The sequence below is a fragment of the Elaeis guineensis genome, chromosome 7 (genome assembly GCF_000442705.2).
Source record: "Elaeis guineensis isolate ETL-2024a chromosome 7, EG11, whole genome shotgun sequence".
In the NCBI taxonomy this organism is placed as follows: Eukaryota; Viridiplantae; Streptophyta; class Magnoliopsida; order Arecales; family Arecaceae; genus Elaeis; species Elaeis guineensis.
Window position 1 is genome coordinate 1,688,530 of NC_025999.2, and position 20,268 is coordinate 1,708,797.

General features: G+C 36.6%; 2 protein-coding genes across 2 annotated transcripts; both read left to right on the forward strand.

Annotated features, from left to right (window-relative positions):
* Positions 1 to 6,797: 6,797 nt before the first annotated feature.
* On the forward strand, positions 6,798 to 13,691 carry LOC105050878 (probable mitochondrial adenine nucleotide transporter BTL1). The gene is made up of 5 exons (XM_073260787.1): positions 6,798 to 7,032; positions 8,072 to 8,166; positions 10,443 to 10,776; positions 12,678 to 12,915; positions 13,171 to 13,691. Exons 1-5 carry the CDS (start codon positions 6,943 to 6,945, stop codon positions 13,302 to 13,304), a joined length of 891 nt encoding a protein of 296 aa, XP_073116888.1. The 5' UTR covers positions 6,798 to 6,942; the 3' UTR covers positions 13,305 to 13,691.
* A 2,650-nt stretch (positions 13,692 to 16,341) lies between these two features.
* Positions 16,342 to 18,663, forward strand: LOC140859172 (large ribosomal subunit protein P3-like). The gene is made up of 2 exons (XM_073260790.1): positions 16,342 to 16,626; positions 18,348 to 18,663. Exons 1-2 carry the CDS (start codon positions 16,429 to 16,431, stop codon positions 18,516 to 18,518), a joined length of 369 nt encoding a protein of 122 aa, XP_073116891.1. The 5' UTR covers positions 16,342 to 16,428; the 3' UTR covers positions 18,519 to 18,663.
* The last annotated feature ends 1,605 nt before the right edge of the window (positions 18,664 to 20,268 follow it).

Genomic DNA, 20,268 nt, shown 5'->3' on the forward strand with positions numbered 1-20,268 from the left:
ATAACTTCACCATAGTGAAATACAAAAAACAAGCACTATGATTCTATGATCCTACATAATGAACAAAAATCATAATTAATCTCAAAAAAGTTCAATCACGTTCCTGCATGATAAATAAATTTTTAAAAAAGTCAATCAATATAATTTAGAAATATAATTGATATTAATTTAATTATATAAATGTTACAAGGAGAAGAGAACAATAAGTATTACTTATCAAATTATAAAAATAAAATAAATTTAGCTAATTATATAGTATGTTTTTAATTATAAAACTTATATTATTAGTAGGGGCATCCAAAGAAGATGCACAAATAGCTATTCGAGGAATAATCTATTATTGCTAAAGTGAGCAAAGGAGTGCCCATTTGACATTATGGACTTATTTGGTTTGCAAGAAGTGGAGAGGAGAAGAGCCAATTACGGAGAAGTGGAGAGGGAGCCTTTAGTTCGGTTGGAGTTTCAAGAGAAAAAAGAATAAAAAAAATTCTTTCTATAGAAAGTCACTTTACATATTTCATAGAAAGTAGAAATCATGGAGGAAATGGATTTTGATACTTTACATAGGATGAAAAATAATGGTACTTTTTTATTATCTAAAGTATCTTTTTAAGATCTATGGTTAAGATTTTGTAAAATATCATAGATAGTTAGGATGAAATATTGAATAATGATAATATAATATAATATTAATATTATATTATCTATTATATTTTAATATTTATACTATTATGATATTTTATTAATATTCATAAAATATTTATATTAATATTAATATTTATATTATATTATATCTATTAAGATATTAATAAATTTATTATATTAAAATAATAATATTATATTAATCTAATAAATATATATTAATATTATATTAGTATAATAAATTATTATGATCTAATTTATATTATAACATATTAATATTATTTTTATATTAATATAAATATAATATTATTATTTATGTAAAGTTTAGAAAAAAATGTAGCTTTTATATCTATTAAGGGTATAATTGGTATTCTACATATGTTTTCAAAAAAAGGGATGCTCAATCAAACATAAGTCACTCTTTAATAAGTTATTTTATATGATCAACCAAACATATTAAAATTTTATTTTCAGAAAATAACTTTTCAGAAAGTTACTAGGAAGTTATTTTTTGGAAAGAAAGATTCTTTTCAAATCAAACGAGTCTTGTGAGCTTTCTTGGATGTCTTTTTGTATTTTCACATGTTATACCTTAATAGTTTTATGCTGAGCCTCAAGTTATGTATGTCGGAATTGCATTTCTGCTTGAAGTTCTAAATTAACCTCTTCTTTTTTTTTTATCATCTCAGTAAGCCTTTAGACTTCATCTTCTAAAACATCAGCATACTTTCTTATAATCTCAATCTATGCATGAATACTTTATCTTTCTTTAGTGTTAGATGTGATTCTTTATATACCTAAACCATGCAAGTGGCCCGACCTCCTTTGTAGTATGGGTGTGAAATGCTCAATTAATGGGATTGATACAGAAGAATTTTCTCTTGATATATCTCAACCATCGTTTAAAGCTTATTCTATATTTATACATAATAATAACAAAACATAATTAAAAATTATTGATATTAAATCATGAAATATAGTTGAAGCAATCACATTCTATATACCATAATTTCTTTTCCATTTAGAATGGATTAACTTCTATTAGATCTCAATTGAGAGGCCTTTCAAATCATCATAGCATCCAGCCACTATTCAGACTCTGGATCATCCTGTTAACAATGAATAAAAAGAAGAAAAATAAAGACAAAACCTTAGACCATAAGTTTAAAAGTTTATGAACTTCATAACTTGTAGTATAATAGTAAAAACTAGTATAAGTGTTACCATCTTATGGGCTTTCGAACTATTGACTTTATGTGTATAATGGATCCAACCTCTACTTTGCTCCTATCGGATATATTTCGGATGGCCCAAGACCTTGCTATTTAAGCAAGAAAAAGGGAAAAAGGAAATTATTATTCTCAATCTAATTACCTACAAATGTCCCAAGACTTTGGAGCTTATCCTTGACTTGTCATATTAATAAGCTCGATCTATTAGTAGATAAGATAAGCTCAAACCTTGGCCCAACCTTGACTATTAGCATGCTCAGTTCTAGGGATGGCAAAATCAATCCGATCCGATGGGTATGCACCCTATCCAAACTCGGTCAAACTCAAAAAATAGGGTTTGACCGAATTTGAGTTCGAATTTGGGTAAAATCCGAAAACTATAGTACGGACATAGGTAGGGTATGGGTAGTGCTATTTTCTATCCAAATTTGAATCCGATCCGAACCTACGGGTATGGATAATACTCGAATCTATATCCAAAAATATATGTTTATAATTCTATTTTGGTTGATAATATGTATAAAATTATTTTGATTATTTATATGTTCAATGTTGAATTATAATTCTATTTCTATGTTTGATTTCTATAAATCTGAACTTATAAATTATGTTCTATGTTGAATTGTTAATTTAGTTTTGATTGATAATATGTATAAAATTATTTTGATTGTTTATTTTTTTTGGATATGGGATAGGCATGGGATGGGTATGGGTTGGGTATGGAGAAATGAATTATCTGTAGGTATCCCCAAATCCGTTGGGTATGGGGATGGGTATCTCTTTTCTTATCCGATCGAGTATCGGATAGGATTTGGGTATAGAATATTAAGTTCGGATTTGGAGATGGGTAGTATAATAGTCGATCCAAATCTTACCCATTGCCATCCCTACTGAGTTCGAGCACTCTAACTTTCAAGAAAAATAAAAAATTGTACCTACTTCAATCTAGGACCTATTTGATTCACGAGAAGAAGTTTTTCTTTCTTGAAATATTATTTTTGAAAAGTTGATTTCTAGGAATATGATGTCTGAAAAAATATTTTTGACTTATTTGGCTGATCTTGTGAAGGTGGCTTAGGTCTTGTTTGGCTAAGCTTTTAGAGTATCAGAAAGTACTTTCTGACCTCTAAAAAATATTTTTTGATCCTTAGAAAGTACTTTGAGATGATACAGTGATGTTGGATAAAAAATCTAGAAGCTATTTTAATTTTGCCAGAAAGCTGTTCTGGTTGAGCATATATTTTTTTAAAAAAATTATATAAAATACTTATTATATCCTTAATAGATATAAGATCATATATATTCTCAAACTTGATATAAATATCAATATTAATATAATATATATTAAACTATAAAAATATATTATATTAATATAAATATTAGTGAGTTTATCTGATATTTTTGGTTAGCATTTATGAAGTGCCTAAGGTATTCTTCAAGTAAGGCATTGAAGTGCTCAGTTGGGCCATTAGTTTGAGGGTGACTACTCATTGACGACCCCTCTTACACTTTCATAGTAATACATAATATTATATTAATATAAATATTAAAATAATATGAATATATTACAAATATTATAATATTTATATATTATTATATTAATATTTATGATGTAAAAGGATAATATTAAAAAGGTATTTTCAAAAAAAATAGCCTCTAATTCTCACTCTCACGGGAATTCCAAAAATCTATCTTCTGCATGATTTTTCTTTCCTACGAAACATAGGAATTGCATTCCCATGAGAAGACTTTTTTTAATCTCTCTCCCATGAAAATTTCAACCAAATAAAAAAAAATTTTCTACATCCCAAGAATTACATTTCCTCCCTCCAATTCCCGCGAACCAAACAAGTCCCCAATGACATGGTCAAGTTGTTGTTGGAAACTGAACTTTTCAAAAAGCCGAGCTTAAGGAACCTAGCACTTGCTTGGTCTATCTCATTAATATGCTGAATACGAAGGAAAAAAGAATGTTATTAGAGAGCAACATCAAGATTATGACAAGAAAAATAAAAAAAATCATGATAAAAATAATGAGGGCCACACCACCAAGTATTAGCTTGGATGATATTATCTCTTGCCTCTTGACTCGAGAATATTATCTTATGTACTCTCTTCGATGTCCATTTGATGGTCACACTTTGGATCCATTTGTGGACTAGATAGACAATTATAACCAAGTCGGTTGGCTTTCTTTCTTTTACTATTATTGCTGCAAATTTTCGACTTGGGTCAGAGTGATCGGAGTAGGTTGAGGTCCAGTGACGTAGGTGGTCCACGTATCCAAGCCGAAAATCTACAGCAACAACTATCAAAAGCCCAATGCTCCATTTGAAGTATCATCTAGTGTATGCTAGCAGGACACCACATCTAGGCTATGTGAGCTTGCATTTGTCAGATGGCCTCCCTAGGGATGATGCTTGTCATTTGAAGTAAGATCTTTTCTTTTTTTTTTGGACTAAGATCTTTCTTCGAATTGGCATTTTTTTTTGGAGAGGCTGCATTCATGTCGTTACCTAGTTCCAAAACAACATCCACGGAAAATATGTCCGCCTATGTTCTTGATTGTTTAGAGATTTTTTTTTTTGGAACATAAATGCACATGGACCAGTCTAGATACAATAATTTCAAAATATCTCCACATCTAACATCTTGATTTACCCAATCTACATTAATATCTTCAGCCTACCAAGATTTGCCAAACCTATGACCCTATTTTTGTCACCTTATATGCATATTCTATAGCATGGGTCAATCATCCTTGGTTTAGCTCCCTGAATAGAGACTAAGAAGAGGGAAGCTTGGCCTGATATTGCCATAAGTAGTAGAGTTTTTGTCTGTGGATGTTTGAGAAATAGAGCTTTTGATAATAAATTTTTTAATAAAAAAATATTTAATGTTTGGTACCTATATTTTATGAAATGCGATGGAATTTTAATGTATATTTGTCTCATGTGCACTATGCATTTCTCTATATATCATTCTATTTTCTAGATAAATCATCTTTATTTCTATTGTACCGCAAGGATCTATCTAACTCAAGTCAATGAGCTAAAAGGTAAGTTGGAGAGCTAAGGGTGGCAATTCAGAGATTCGAGAAGTTAGATGGAGATCTTGATACAATTGGTGAGGATCGAATTTTCACTTCACCTCCCAAAAATATCGTAAAACATCACAAGCTGAAGAAGACTACTTAAGGAGATTTCCAAGCAAAGAATTTTTAGATGCCTAAATCAATACATCTTAATGGAATAGGAGAAGTTTTGAGTAGAAGAAGACAAAATGACAGAAGTCATTGAGTTTGTTTGTTAGAGTTTGTGAGTAAGTGAGAGAAAGTCTCTATCTTGCTCGCACTCAACCGGGACTTGGACTTCCAAACTCAATTTGAGCTCCATAGACTTGCTTGGAGAGCCTTGGAAAGAAGTTTATAAAAGCAAGAGCCGATGTCCATTGCATTCTGAATTTTAGGACGTGCATGAGAATTTATCAAGGATAACTACTCCATATCTAGGAGATTAGTCATATGTCACGTATTTATTGGTCGGGATGGAGAATTCAAGGCTGCTTCGTATCAGATCTCAATTGATTGGATATGCGCTAATGGCTGGGCCAATCTTGAGACGTATTAGTTTCCCGTTGTTGATAATGCCAAAAGAACAGTAGCTACGTGTAATGACAAGAGTCATTGACCCAAGAGTTCCTGGTCAATGCCACATAGGAGTAGCCATTTGGATAAAACGGTTGACCGTGGTTGACCAACATTGCGTGCCAGTGATGCACTGTCCCATTCACTTGCCCTCGTGACACTCGCGTACAGGGGCAATGACATCACCCAATCTAACTAGTACGTTTTCAAATATAAACCAGCTTTTAGTTGTAAAATAATTCATGTGATCGCAACATAAAAACAGGTGTCGAGCACTAAATCACCGGTCCAGCACTACAGGCTAGGAGCACTAAATCACCGGTCCAGCACTACAGGAAAAAAACTTCATTACAACGGTGATACTATATCAAATTAATCATAATTCAATAAAAATATTTATATTTCATCGATTATTATATATTTCATCGATTTTTATAATAATATTTTATATTATTTTATTAATTTTTAATTTTTTATTAAATTATTATAAATTTGATATGATATTACAAAAATCTACTCCTTGATGCTTGAGTATCAGTCGCACAATTATTTATGCAATGCTGCTGCGATTAACGCCTCCGGGATTGTATCTTTCTCTAGGTGGGTGTTTTTTCGCGATATCTATTGTTGGATCGTACTTTAGATCATCACAATCTTTCCTTCAATCCATGTGCACAAATGCAATCGGACGCTATGCAAGCCAAAACGATTCAATGAAATGCAGATCCAAACACCAATCCGACCGTTTGGAACCCTAGCCACATCCTCCTGATCTTGATCGCCTACACTGCCTCCACCCGTATGACCATCAATGCAGCCAATCACGACCGATGGTTTTTATAATAATGCATCGAGATGCGTATTTGATGAATGGGATTTACTAAAATCAGCGGTTATTGGTTGCGTGCACGGCCACGCTGTGCGGGCAGTCTAGGCGATAGTTTCTCCTGGCAGGTGTCCCCCCACTTTCGGATTTTAAATGGGACCCACTTAACCCTTTATATCTTTCTTTTATTTTCTCGGTAAAGTTACCCCGGGATATGAAAAAAGGACTTCCTTTTGAGCTAGGGTTCGTCAGCGCAACGAACGGGAGGGAAAATAAGTTTTTTTTTAAATAAAGGAGAAAAAGAAAAAGGAGGTGGAATAAAGGGGGAAAAAAAAAAACTCCGGGACAGGAAGAAATAAATCGGTAATGAAAAAAGTATTTAAAAAACTCTCCTTTCCGTTAGTTAAAGAAATCTGACTTTTTTTTTTTTCCCCTCTGGATTTGGCTCGCATTTAACTGCCTTCCAAAACTCTCTTTTTGTTTCCAGAAATAAAAAAAAGGATCGGTACAATGGCTTTAGAGTTGGAGCCGTGGAAGAGGTAGAAGAAGAAGAAGAAGCAGAGATGTGGATGCCGGGGGACGATTGAGCGGTGGAGATGGTGGTGCCCAAGGAGCTCGACGTCCACAAGAACTCCCCCGCCGTCGAGCTCCGTATCGGAATCCCCGATGTCAACGGGGCCATTAAGGTGGGTTTTTTCCCTCTGTCCTCCTGTTATCTCTCCTTTGATCCCTGTCTCTCTTTTTTTTTTTTTTAAAATCTTCGTCAGCCTAAAGGCCGTTCACTTTTTCTCTTGGATCAAAGCTCTGATTTCTCTCTTTTGGAATCAGATGAAGTCTCTTGATCGAAAAAGGACGGATTGCAGTTGTTTGCATTTTTTTTAATTTTTATTTTTTTCTTAAGTCGTACTCTTTTTTTATTTTATTTGGATTAAAGCTCTATTTTCCTTCTTTTGGAATTGGATTCTTTAATTAGCTACTCTATGAAAATTCGCATCTTTTTTATTTTTGTTCTTCGTTATTTGATTCAGGATCAGATGGGCATCTCCCAATCTGATGAGACCTTCCATTTTCTGGCCATTATGTGCGTACCTCCATCGGAAAGTTCACACCTTTTAATTTTTTAGCTCAATTACTTGTTTTGGAGTCGAAGGGGCTGATGACACCTTGAAGTACCTGGTTTAGTCCTCAGCAAGTTGAGGTTTTCCTTCACGTATTTGGTCATGCTTTGTTTTTAGAACCTACCGTTCCATTAGGAGTTGTCTGCAAAAGTTTAATTTCTGATTGTTGCAATCGCTTGGAGTATGAGAACTTGCACAGGCTTTATTTTGAGTGAGCTTTTTTTTTTTTTTTTGATCGATATCAATGTGATTGCAAGGTGTTTGGTGTCAACATGGGGGTTGAAAGTTTAAATAGCTTTGTTTGTTTCATCATATACTACATCTTGATCAGGCATCGAACAATACTATCTTAAAATAATATGTCTTGCAGCTGTTGCATCCATTAGAACTGTTCCAGTAACAGGGCCTATGACGTTTGTTTTCCAGTTTCCAGTCCCTTCGCTATATTTATTATAGAAGGTTGTTCTCAGGTAGGATATTTTTGTGGGTCCAAATGTGAAAATGATCTTTGAAGCTACCATGGGAGCACTGATTGATGAAAACAGGTTTTCTGGCCTGGTCATCCATATATTTTTATATTTTATTATAATTTTTTGCTTTGTTGCAGAACTTGTTCAGGAGAAGAGAAGTTGGAGAGTTTGTTAGTGGGGCATTAGCTGGTGCCATGACTAAAGCTATTCTTGCTCCTCTGGAGACTATACGGTAGGCTTTCCTTTCTTTACAGGTCTTTTTATACAGTTTCTTGAATTCAATATCTGGGTTTAAATTTTCTTCTTCTGCAAAATTTCGAAATATGTGTGCTTTTGCTATCACTATTTTTAGTAGACATCTTTTATTCTTGCAAGATTTGGACACAACTTTTCCAACTAGCTTTCAAAGGGTGCACCAGCTGTTTGAAATTATCTCTCTTTTTTTAATGCTATAAAATTCTGTTTAGCTTTTGTTTAAGTTTATAAACCAAAATGCAAACTTTATGAGTTACCTAGGATTTTTCATATTACTTTGATCCAATTTTAGCTAAGGAGCTGGAGTTATTGAAATGAATCAAATGAATTGATGAACATCAAAAACTTCTAGAACTTGGCAATGAATCCATGCAAGTTGGTTCACATACGAAACCTACAACATTGAGGTAAACCTTAGGAGCTATTTGGAGCCCTATAATTGAAGCTGCATTGCAACTCAAGTTGCATAGTTGACTGCAAGGAAGTTCACTTCTTAAATTTGGAGGAGAGTTGGGGAAAAGAGGGGTGTCTATGATGGATATTCCATCGAACATCATGCAAGCAAGGGCCAGGCAAGAGCACTCGATTTGGAGAGTGATGTCGACATTGAAACCACTGGCAGCATGGGTTTAGACATGGACATAGATGCCTACAGGGAGGGAGCGGGTGGCGGTGTAGGTATTGAGAAGGATGAGAAGGTGAAGGAGAGGGGCAAAGGGGTGGGCAATGGTGAAAGAGGAGGAGATGGAGTGGAGGAGGAAGACAGCATGGTGAAGCCTGAAGTGAGGAGGCGGTCATGGGTCTCTTGGAAGTGACGAGGATAGGCAATGGTGAAGAGGGACTTGAGAGGCTGGGCAAGAGGAGAGGGGAGAGGCCTATTGCAATAAAAGTATGAGGTAGAGGAGGTGGCTGTGGACCTCTTGAAGGTAACAAGTGCTACCGGTGGCACCCAATGAGTTGGTGAGTTGGGACTTGAAATTAGGGTGGAAGACGAGAGGGGAAGGGAAGGAGGAGGACAGAATATAATATGTTTTTTAAATATTAACATACCTATTCGAGCAGTTGCAACTTGTCCTGCTTTCATTTTTTGATCGCAAGTCGACCTACTGCAAGATAGCCCTAAGTTGTAGCTGAATGAGCAACTCAACTTGTTGTGCAAATTGAGTTGCAGGTTTCATCCAAATAACTGGGCTAGTTTCCACCTGCAACCTAAGCTACATGCAGCTCCACTTACAGGACTCCAAGCAGCCCCTTATCTAATTCCATAGTTGAAACCCATCCATGAACTCTAGTTGTGGCATTCGACTTAGGATTTACTTACATATATATAATATTTCAGAAATGCATATCTCAGATGGCTCTTTTTTCTTTATGTGTTGCCTGATAGTTTCTCTTGCATTCATATATGCAAAGATTGTTGCTTCCTTAATGCATTCCCGAATCTTCTTGCGATTAGAGATCTTTTCTATGTCTGAAATTTGTGATTGCTATATACGGTTGGAAATATCATACTTCATAGTTAGATCTGACCAGTTTATTAACTTGTGTCAATGCAATCTTGTTAACATAAATTTCAGTTCATCAATTGTGTATTGCAGTCAACAGTTGTATAACTTAACCTAACTACATAAATCTTCTATTTGATGTCTTGTAGTAATATGATTCTGAATTGGTAGTTCTGCAAACTACATAAAAAATTTGATTGCATTAGTCATCACTAGTTTCTTTATGAACATGTCTTATTCTTTTTATGTGCTTCCTAATTCCTATAAATCATTGTTGTCAAAAAAGTTATGATCCATGGTCCCTATCTTACAGTTTTGAAACAAAATAGCCGTAAATGATCTTAATCTCATCCTTGCATCAAGATCAGTTAGAACCATAAAATGTAGATCTGTATCATGGATCATACAATTCATTAGATCTTAAGGTCTAACTTGATCATATTATTTACATATAAAACAGTTGAAAGCTCATCTTCTATCGGTTATTCAACTCCATGGCTCTTAGAGTTGCTTATTTACCATTTTGATCTTTTTTAACTTCTAAGAAGTAAAGGAAAAAAAAAATCTGGAGCCCATGGAGTTCAAAACAAAAAGCAAATCTTTGTACTTTTATGGCCAGTTGTGAAATAAAGCTTTCGAACTCTTCAATCGACATCTTTAATATGTTACATCACCAATATTATTATTTTCAGTATGATGTAATTAGGATTCAGGAAAACATCTTATTGCATTGGCATCTTCTTTGCAGAACTAGAATGGTAGTGGGGGTTGGATCCAAACACATCACTGGCAGTTTCATAGAGATCATTGAAGACAATGGCTGGCAAGGACTATGGGCTGGAAACACCATCAACATGCTCCGCATAATTCCAACCCAGGCAATTGAGCTAGCCACTTTTGAGTGTGTCAAAAGGGCCATCACATCAGCACAGGAGAAGTGGAAAAAAAATGGATGCCCAAAGTTGCAGCTTGGTCATATTAATCTAGACCTCTCTTTTCTATGGATTTCTCCAGTTGCTGTTGGTGGTGCAGCTGCTGGCATCATGAGCACACTTGTGTGCCATCCTCTCGAAGTTGTCAAGGTAAGAAGATAGGTTGAACTGGTGTCTAATGACATCAGAATGTTGAAAAAGGTGATTTTGATATTGATCCAGTAACTTGCTACTTTCACACTACTTTGTGACCCGAAGTAAATTTGCATATGGAAATGCCTGTTCCTATAGTTACTTATTTTAGTTGCAGTTTGTGATTTTCTAGATTAAATTTTATTATTTTTACTTTGGAAAGCATTTATTGAATCATATTGGATTTCTTTTGCAGCACTTTTTCATCTTTTCACTATCAGTTTCTTTGTTTATTTTAGATCTAATTTATCATGCATTTTAAGAATGATATTCGAACGATCAAAATGATCCTTTTCATTAACAGGAAATACCATATTTTAGTTTTGACTGTTCATAATCAAATTAAGTGGGAAGACCCACTCACAAGTGACTGGTTGGTGCATAATTTCTGTACTTAGTTTATAGTGACACAAATACTTGAAGAGAATTCTTGCTGTTTGAGAAATTATATCAGGCAAATAAGTACAGAAAGCCTTTACTTTAGAATTGGTTATGTAGGAGATTGCATGTGGGAGGACCTATTTCATATTTTGTTTCCTTTGTATGCTGCAGCTAATGGAATTCCATTAAGAGTCAATAATTCTGTTATAAAATCAATTTCCAGAGTCATAATTTTCTCAAAAGACCTAGCCGATGATTCCTCGTGCTAAATAGTGATACTATGATAGTTACTTTGATTCTTACATTCAGATTTGCTGGTTGGTAAACTATGTTCAGGAATGTTTTCTCTAAATTTCCAATAAAATTAGCAACCCTCGTCCTTATTTGGATTAGTTCCAGCAATGTCAGATAGATCTTTTGCCTTTTTTTGCTTCATGATTTCTTCTTCATGTGAATTTTACTTTCCTACTTCAGCTATAAAACAAAGTCCCTGTCATTATTTCCTATTTAAGACTAATAACCAGTGTCTGCTGTCTTTGGCTTTCAACCAGACTTCGGCGACCCCTTAGATCTATCCTATATCTAGGATGCAGTATCTACTTTTATCATCTTGCTCCACTTCACAGTGCTGTACTGAGGGGAGAGGAGGCCAGTAAGACAGAGGTGCTTGTTCACTGGGAGATGTACTAGCTATTGAGTGCATATGCTCTCTAATATGAACAAGATGGTGTGAACCTAGACTTGACATGCCTATGGCCATTGACTAGTGCTGTTCGGACAATAACGTTCTGCTGACAATCTTAGACTGTGCTTGTGGTAAAGCTTTTGATTAAAGGACAATTCTAAGTTTCAGAGTTGAAATATATACTTTCGCAGATTTTCTTAAAAATCCAAAATATACTTTTGACTTTTTAGAACCCTGTCATTTTCAGTAAATTTTATGGTCCAAAAAAATATTCAGGATGAGATTTACTCAGGATTTCTTTGATGGGGCAGACTGGTTGTTATCTGATCTGAGTTTACTTTCAGACATGAATACCTTTTTGACTTCCAGTTCTTGACTCATGTTAAAATGAATTCACATGATGCTATGTACATTTTTCTATGGTCAGTGATGGTTAGGTGACTGTACCTTCTACTGTTGATGCTGTGAGGGAGTTTATATTATATCAAAACTTAACGCAAGTGCTACGATTGGTGCCTTAAAATGATGCTAATGCATACATTCCATTCCTTGGTTATTAACATGCCAGTCTCTAAGAAAGAAATGGAAAAAGAGGTCTTGTGAATGGATCTGCCGCATACAACTTATCCTAATTTTCTGAGACCATTTAAGGAGCGCAGAATGGTTTCTCTGAAGAGCACCAACAGTCATTTGATGTTTTAATTTCCATCATATTGTAGACTGTATATCAGAATGGTACAATCTGATGCCTGTTTCAAATGTCCTAATTTTTCAATTTATGTATTGCACAAAGGATCGTTTGACTGTGAATCGAGAGGCCTACCCCAGCATTAGCCTTGCTTTCAGCAAGATCTACAAGGATGATGGGATTGGTGGTTTATATGCTGGCATTTCACCGACGCTAATCGGCATGCTTCCCTACAGTACATGCTACTATTTCATGTATGAGACAATGAAGAAATCTTATTCCCAGGCAAAGAAGAAGAGATCTTTGGGCCGTGCAGAGCTGCTGATTATTGGGGCTTTCTCAGGTGAGCATTTGGCTTAACCATTCCCCGGTCATTTGTTGTCCTTCTGAATCGAATCCTATGTGATTAAAGAAATGAAAATGGTTTTGCCGTTCATTGAAGTTTTGTCTTTTTTATTCAGTTGCTTTATATTAGCGGGAAGGTTGAAAACAAATGCTTCTTTCTTATCGATCAGAGATCCAAAATAGGAAGGGGAAAAAAAAAAAAACATTCCAATCCATTGACTGTGGTTCATTTTGGTTCTCTGCATCTCATCAGGTTTTGCTGCAAGCACAATCAGTTTCCCACTGGAACTGGCAAGAAAGCGGCTGATGGTTGGAGCCCTTCAAGGGAGGTGCCGACCAATATGGCAGCAGCTCTGTCAGAGGTTATTCATGAGGAGGGTCTGCTAGGTCTCTACAGAGGATGGGGTGCTAACTGTCTGAAGGTCATGCCTGCTTCGGGCATCACTTGGATGTTCTATGAAGCATGGAAGGATATTCTGCTGGTGGACAGACCTCAGCTGTAGACATGTAAGAAATATTGGCCGCTATTATTTCCTGATACTGGATTCCATTGAGATGACTTAATGATGGGGGATGCTAGTTTTTTCTCATTCCACCCATGCAGATTTTTATTGGAGAGGGAGGCTGGTGAAATGTTTGTGATGGAAAGGATGTGCCCATGGGATATATGTATCACACTTGATTATTTAAATGATGAAACAAAGGATTGAGAGAAGTGAAATGTAGTGGTAAATTGAAAGTCATCAAGTTTTTCAATGAAGTTACTGTTATAAAGCTCTCTTTCTAGCAGAAGATTACTGAGTGAAATCATGGTTGTGGCCTAAAAAAAAAAAAAAAAAAATCTGCGGTGCTTAAGTTGATGGCGAGTGATGCAACTAATTTCCAATGACCTTTGTCTATCCTGCTTTTTTTTTTTTTTTTTTTTTTGTCTATCTTGCTTGGATAGAAGATCTTGACATTTTTATACCTTTTAGAAAATTCTTCCTGCACTTGCTGCCAGATGGCCAAGAAGGTAATAATATCACCTTGTCTGTGAATTACTTGGCCAAGCAATGATTGTTGAGAATTTATGAAAGGAGATCTGGCATTGTGCATGGCAGTATTTTTCTCATGCCAAAAAATGATCGCGCATATAAATTATTTTGTAAGTAAGACCTTTCGTAAATTTCTGTTTGGCATCATCTTTTTTATTTTTTTATTTTAAAAAAATAAGTTTATAAAATTAAAGATAATAAAATATATTTAATATTATTATTTTTAATTTATAAAAAATATTTTTATTATTTTTTAAAAATAAAAATAATTTTTTTAAATATTTTGAAAAATAAAAAATTAATACTTTTTATCATCGATACTAATACTATTTCTTTCATTATCATTGCCATCTTTGTTACCATCATTGTTACCATAATATTATCATCGCTGCTGCAACTTTTGTTGTTTTTACTGCTGCTATACCAATATTATTATTATTATTATTATTATTAGTTGGGCTGGAAGTGGACTCGGGTCAGTCCGAGACCTATCGGGCCAGGCCGGCTTCGGATCGGGTTTCGGACTCAGCCTGAAACCATTCAGACCAGGCTTGGATCAAAAAATAGGGTCTGTTTTACTTTTGGACTGGGCTGGGGCCTACCTTTGGCCCTATCCGGACCTGGCCTGGGCTCGGGCCCGAATTTAGCCCGATTATAAGCTCAAATTTTCATTCCATCCTTCGATTTCCCTTCAGAGTCCTAATTTTCTCATCGAGGTCTCATCTTGAAGAGCCCTAGTCCCTTCCATCGACCATTGCCATCCTTACTCTGATCCTTCCTGCTCTCCCGTCGGTCGTCGATCTTCACCGTCAATCTCCTTCCGATCTTTAGTAGCGTCGGGCTCCCCCTTCAGTCTCCTGCAGGTACTCTTCTTTCCACAGGTCCGCTCCATGGCTCCATTGTGCCCGTTCTCACTCGGACCATTGCTCCTTTGGGCCTCGACTATCACTCTCGAGCCCCCAGCTCCCTCCGACCATTGCTCCCAAGCCCCCGTCTCCCTCGACCATCGCTCTCTCGGGCTTAGACCATCACTCCCAAGCCCCTGTCTCCCCTTGACCGCCGCTCCCAAGCTCCACTGCCCAGTCTCCCTCGAGCGCCTGGACCTCTCTCAAAGAATCCGACAAGCTCTTCGACAGTGCGGCAGGCCTGCGACCGATCTCGCATCTACACCAGTCTCGACTGCAATCACTGCCGTCTAGCTCCTCACTGTCCACACCCACCCCCTTGAGACTGACGTTATTTTCACCGAAATGATGGTGCCGTCCAGGCCAAGCTCGAGCTTCAGGAGCCAGAAGGTCATTGTCGTCATCGTCGGAGGCCTAGCAGGCATCATCGTCATTGTGGCTAGCTATCGAAATGGGTTAGGGTTGATTTTTTTTAATTTTTTAAGAGGAAATCAGGAGTGATTTGGCAGTGGGCTGGCCCAATCTATTTGGGCCGGGCTCGAGTCGGGCTCGTGCTTGGATCTTTTAAAAATTTTCTGGCCTAAGTTCAATAAAAAATTTCGAACTGGGCTCGAGCTGGAGTTTGGCCCGATTTGATCAGGTCCACTTCCAGCCCTAATTGTTAGTGCCTCTATCACTATTGTCATCACCACTATCAATTATTGTCGCTCCATCATTATCACCATTGCCATTACCTCAGACATGCCATTATCACTATTGCCGCCACCACCATTATAGTTTTTATCATAGCATCATCTCCATCATCATCATCATCTCTATTATGTTGTCATTGGACCTGTCATCAATACTATTTTTGTCATAGCTACAATCATCTAACCATTATAACCACATTTTTTAAGGAAGGAAAAAATAAGAGAGTATACCAAATATGTGTAAATTTTTATTTCCAAAGTATAAAATATTAAAATGATGTGAAATGGCATCTAAAATAGAACTTAATGTTAGTTTTCAAAACCAACAAAGAAAAAAAAATTTATTAACTTTCCTCATGCAAGATCCCACATCATCGAAAAAGAGTTGAAATCAAATTTATGAATCCCAATCGAATCTATGTAAACAAAGAGTCCACGAGTCCGATGATGATGTTCTGGATAAACAGCATCTCTGTTCAGAAAGAAAAATCGACAGAGTTCCACATATCAGTAAGGTGTTTTAGGTTGGAAAGATACTTCCCCATTGCTATTGGGTTAGTTCCCAACTGCTTTGGCTCCCATCGTTGGCACTCCCACAAGTAGCATTCTAGCGCCCCAACGGTCCGACCCGACATTTGCAGCGTTACTCCCCCGGTGTAGAAAGATTGTTTTCTGACATCCAGATTACCCTGGGCTGCCACGTCGGTATCCTTAAATTGATAAAATTGTTCATGGGCATTTGCGTCTTAATATTAGATTCTCTGCGCCACATAAGAGAGCGTAAGAATTAGGGTTTTTTCCGTCGTATCGTCTTGCGGCGAGAGAAGGGCTTGGCTGCTAGGGTAGAGGGCAGGGTTTCCATCATCTCATCTCAGATCGAATGGGGGTGTTCACGTTCGTGTGCAGGAGCTCCGGCGACGAGTGGAGCGCGAAGCAGCTCTCCGGCGACCTCGAGGCGTCGGCGTTCTCGACCTACGATCTTCAGCGGAAGCTGGTCCAGGCCGCGCTCGCCACCGACTCCTCCGGCGGGGTCAACTCCTCCTTCTCCATGGTCACCCCCTCTTCTGCCGTCTTCCAGGTGATGGATCTGGTCTCCCTTCCTTCTCCCCTGTTGTTGATTTCGTTTCCGTATTTTATTTCATTCGAATCGCATCTTCATCTTGGATTAGGATAGCGCTTCGAGGGAAAAAAAAAACGCTTTTTTTTTTTTTGGGAAAAAAAAGTATAGGGTGTTACGTTACGATTCGATCGGAAGTGTTTTTTTTTTTTTTTTAATATTGAAACTGATTTTAGGATCGGATTTCGTTGCATGATTTATAGCAAATATATGGTTTTTTATTATTAATATTGAAATTGATTTTGGGATCGGATATCGTTGCATGATATATACCATTATAGCTTTCTTGGTCTTCTTGGTTAACGAGAAGAGGGAATTTATCGGGGTTTGAGTTTTGTGGTAGGGAATCAAGGAAGACAGTAGATTAATGAAATCTTTGTGCTTCGGAAGTGCCATAGATAAATAATCTGAGAGGTGAGAGTTAGAGAAGTTATAAACATGAAGTCAATTCTGAGAGGAAGTGCAACATGGTAGCTCAAAATGTACGGAAGGACTAATTTGATAGTTTGATAGAGTGTGCATATGTACGTATATGTACATGATGTGGTTCTATTTGTTTTGCAACAGGGGTATCGTAGGTATCTAGAAGCATGACGAGTCCTAGTTGCCAGGAGTGGTGAAATATTGATTTAGAGACAGTAGCAGTATGGTCCTAGTTATTAATGGTTCCTGGAGCAGATAAGATATAGCGGATTAAGAAGCATGGTTACTGCAAAATTCGGAAGGGGGTTTACAGCCTGGGGTTAGAGATCTTAGCACGGATGCTTTTGCGTTAACTTGTAAATAGGATCGCTTAGCAGATTATTTGTATAAGAGTTCTGGAGTACTTGATTCCTTCAATGAAGCTGGGGAACCTCCTAATTAGCTACTAGATTCATTCTCGAAGTAGGACTTCTGGAAAGGTCTAAAAGTCTGGATTTATAATGCCTCTTGCACATTTCATTGTCTTCTTAGTGCTTGTTCACTAGATACTGTGATTATGTAGGATGTTATCCTTGCAATGGTGGTTATGCTTTATTAAATGCTTTGACAACTTTTGGAGTTTCTGCAAGTTCTCTTTGATTATTTTCAGTTTTCTGGTGGCTGGATTGTGGTAATTTTACATCCTTTTCCTCCCCCTTTATGGTGTTCTATCTTGTAATTTGGTGTGTCTTGTGTTTTGCCATTTCTTTTGGAAAAAAAAAACTGATGTAATTTATTATGATAAATTAATGCCATTAAAATAAGAAAAAAAAATGGTCATATCTGGTTATGCTAGTGTTAATGTGCATATACATATATTTTTTTTGGTGTCATTATGTGAGAACAAAAGTGCAAAAATCATCCTGTCTACTACGCCAAGGGGGAGTGTCGTATGTTTGCCACATTAAAATTATATCCATAGGCCAAAGCAGGTTATTTGCTGTTTCACCTTAGGGGTATGGTGAAATCTTTAAACTAGCGGCTGTGTGATCATGTTGGAGACTTGGCGCTTGATCCATATATTCATGCATCATGTTTTCATTTGTTCCTCCTTTTTTGTGTATTCAAACCTACATGCCACTCTTTGCTCATGAACAATCCTCTTGTTGAGCAAATTTTATTTTTCAAGAGATCCTTTTCTTGCCTTTTCCTGCACTCTATTACTTGTTTAGTTGCTTTCACATGGTTTGATATTTGAACGCCAATCCTCTGTGCTGCAGGTGATAATTGGTGGAGGTGGTGGTGGGGCATTCATTGGTGGTGCAGCTGCAGGTGGTGCAGCAGCAGGTTCTGCCGCTGGTGGTGCTGCTCCTGAGGCACCTCCCGCTGAGGAGAAGAAGGAAGAGAAAGAAGAAAGTGATGAGGACATGGGATTCTCCCTCTTTGATTAGATTGCTTTCAGGACAACAATATGAGTCTGCAGTTTTGGTTTGCTTTAGACATTATGTTATTGGAATGATCTTCGTATGAAGAAATTAAACGAACATGGTGTGATTAGGACCAGCAGATCCCTGTTTTAAGAATGCTTGTTCACCACATGGTTTCTAGCTCTTTTTCTCTGCTTTAATCTCTCCTTTTTTTTTTTTTTTTTGTTGACTGCCCTGCTTTCTTAATCCTTTATCCGCGATCAGGAGTAGATGGAGGTTCGTGGAGTTGAAATTGATTTTGGTAGGTCTATTCCTGAGGAGCCGGTTCTAAGGCCTGTATCACTAAAAATACCTAAGAATGATGATATTGTCTTCGTAGCTCTTGGGGAAAATAGCTAGTGTATGAGCCTTTGGTGCCTGTCAAATTGGGTGATAGAATGGAGAGAAGGTGAACCGATGTAACTTGAACGGGATCTGTTCTATAGGCTCGGATGACCATATATATGGTGTGGGATGTTGGATCAAGCTTTATGTTCGAAGACTTATCCCATGGTTGATATTGCTTGACAAATATTTTAATGACTTTTAAAGCAACAAGACCTTTCCAAAATAAATGTCTGGTAATATTATTTAAAGAAGCTGTAGGAAATATTATTTGAAGAAGCTGTAGGAAGAAAAAAGGTCAGAAAAAAATATTTTTGAAGAGCTAGAAATCTTGCCTCTCTCTCTCTCTCAAGCTAGGAGCAGCACCAAATCAGTCTCTTGTGAATTTTCTCTGAGATGCCAAAGAATATATGTTAAAAACCCAAAGAATATCAGGTTTTAAGTCTTGCGTTAGGAGGCTTCCAAATCATCCATGTGTGGCTGAGGGTCTTGACTAGTATCGTGCTAATTCATGTGAGTCACATAATCTCGTTGTGCTATGCTACGTGGGAGTAGACCATCATCTTGTCAATATATTATGTCGTTGTTTTTCGAGAAAGAAGTTTGATTCAGCAATATTTTAGCTCATGCCTAATGGAAATTATACTAGCTCTTCTTAAGATTTGTAAAATTTGAGGCACGCTTGGCAATTCGCATAAACTCATTTATAATAATTAGAGTAATTTTTTGTCCATCATATTTGATATAGAGAAAATGTATCGTTTCATCAAATTATGCCACATAGCATAATTAATAAAAAAAATAAATATTTAATTCGATTTTTTTTAATTTTTTGATCAAAATACTCTTTTTTTATTAATGTTGTGACATTCTACGTAATGTTATGGTATCCTATTTGTTTTTCATAGTATATAATAGGATGTCATAATATTATTATTATTGCGGTCAACTCTCTCGTCGTCTGTCACAGGAAACGAGAACCTACAAAACAACGTTCACACTAACCAAAGTTGTTTCCGGTGGGGACCCTCTGATGCTTAAGTCAGAGAGGAAGACTGGACAACCGTATTTTTTGAATGAGAAAGGTCGCAGAGCTCAGCTAAAAAATGACCATCTGATGCTGTTGCTTTACCTCTTTTTTATAGAAAAGATAGTCATAACCATCGGATATGGTCCTGCATTTTATGATGTAGAATCATTGGGCTGTAATCTCGTGGTGGGTTATTAATTCCACGGATTATGTCGCGATATTTGAGGGATAACCGTCCATGACACTTATTATACGTCGAATGAGTCGGCCGACTATGCGTCGGAGGTTGATCGTCGGTTGAGAACTCTGAAATACCGACGGTCGAAGTAGTCCACTATCTGTAGTGTCCGAACATCGATC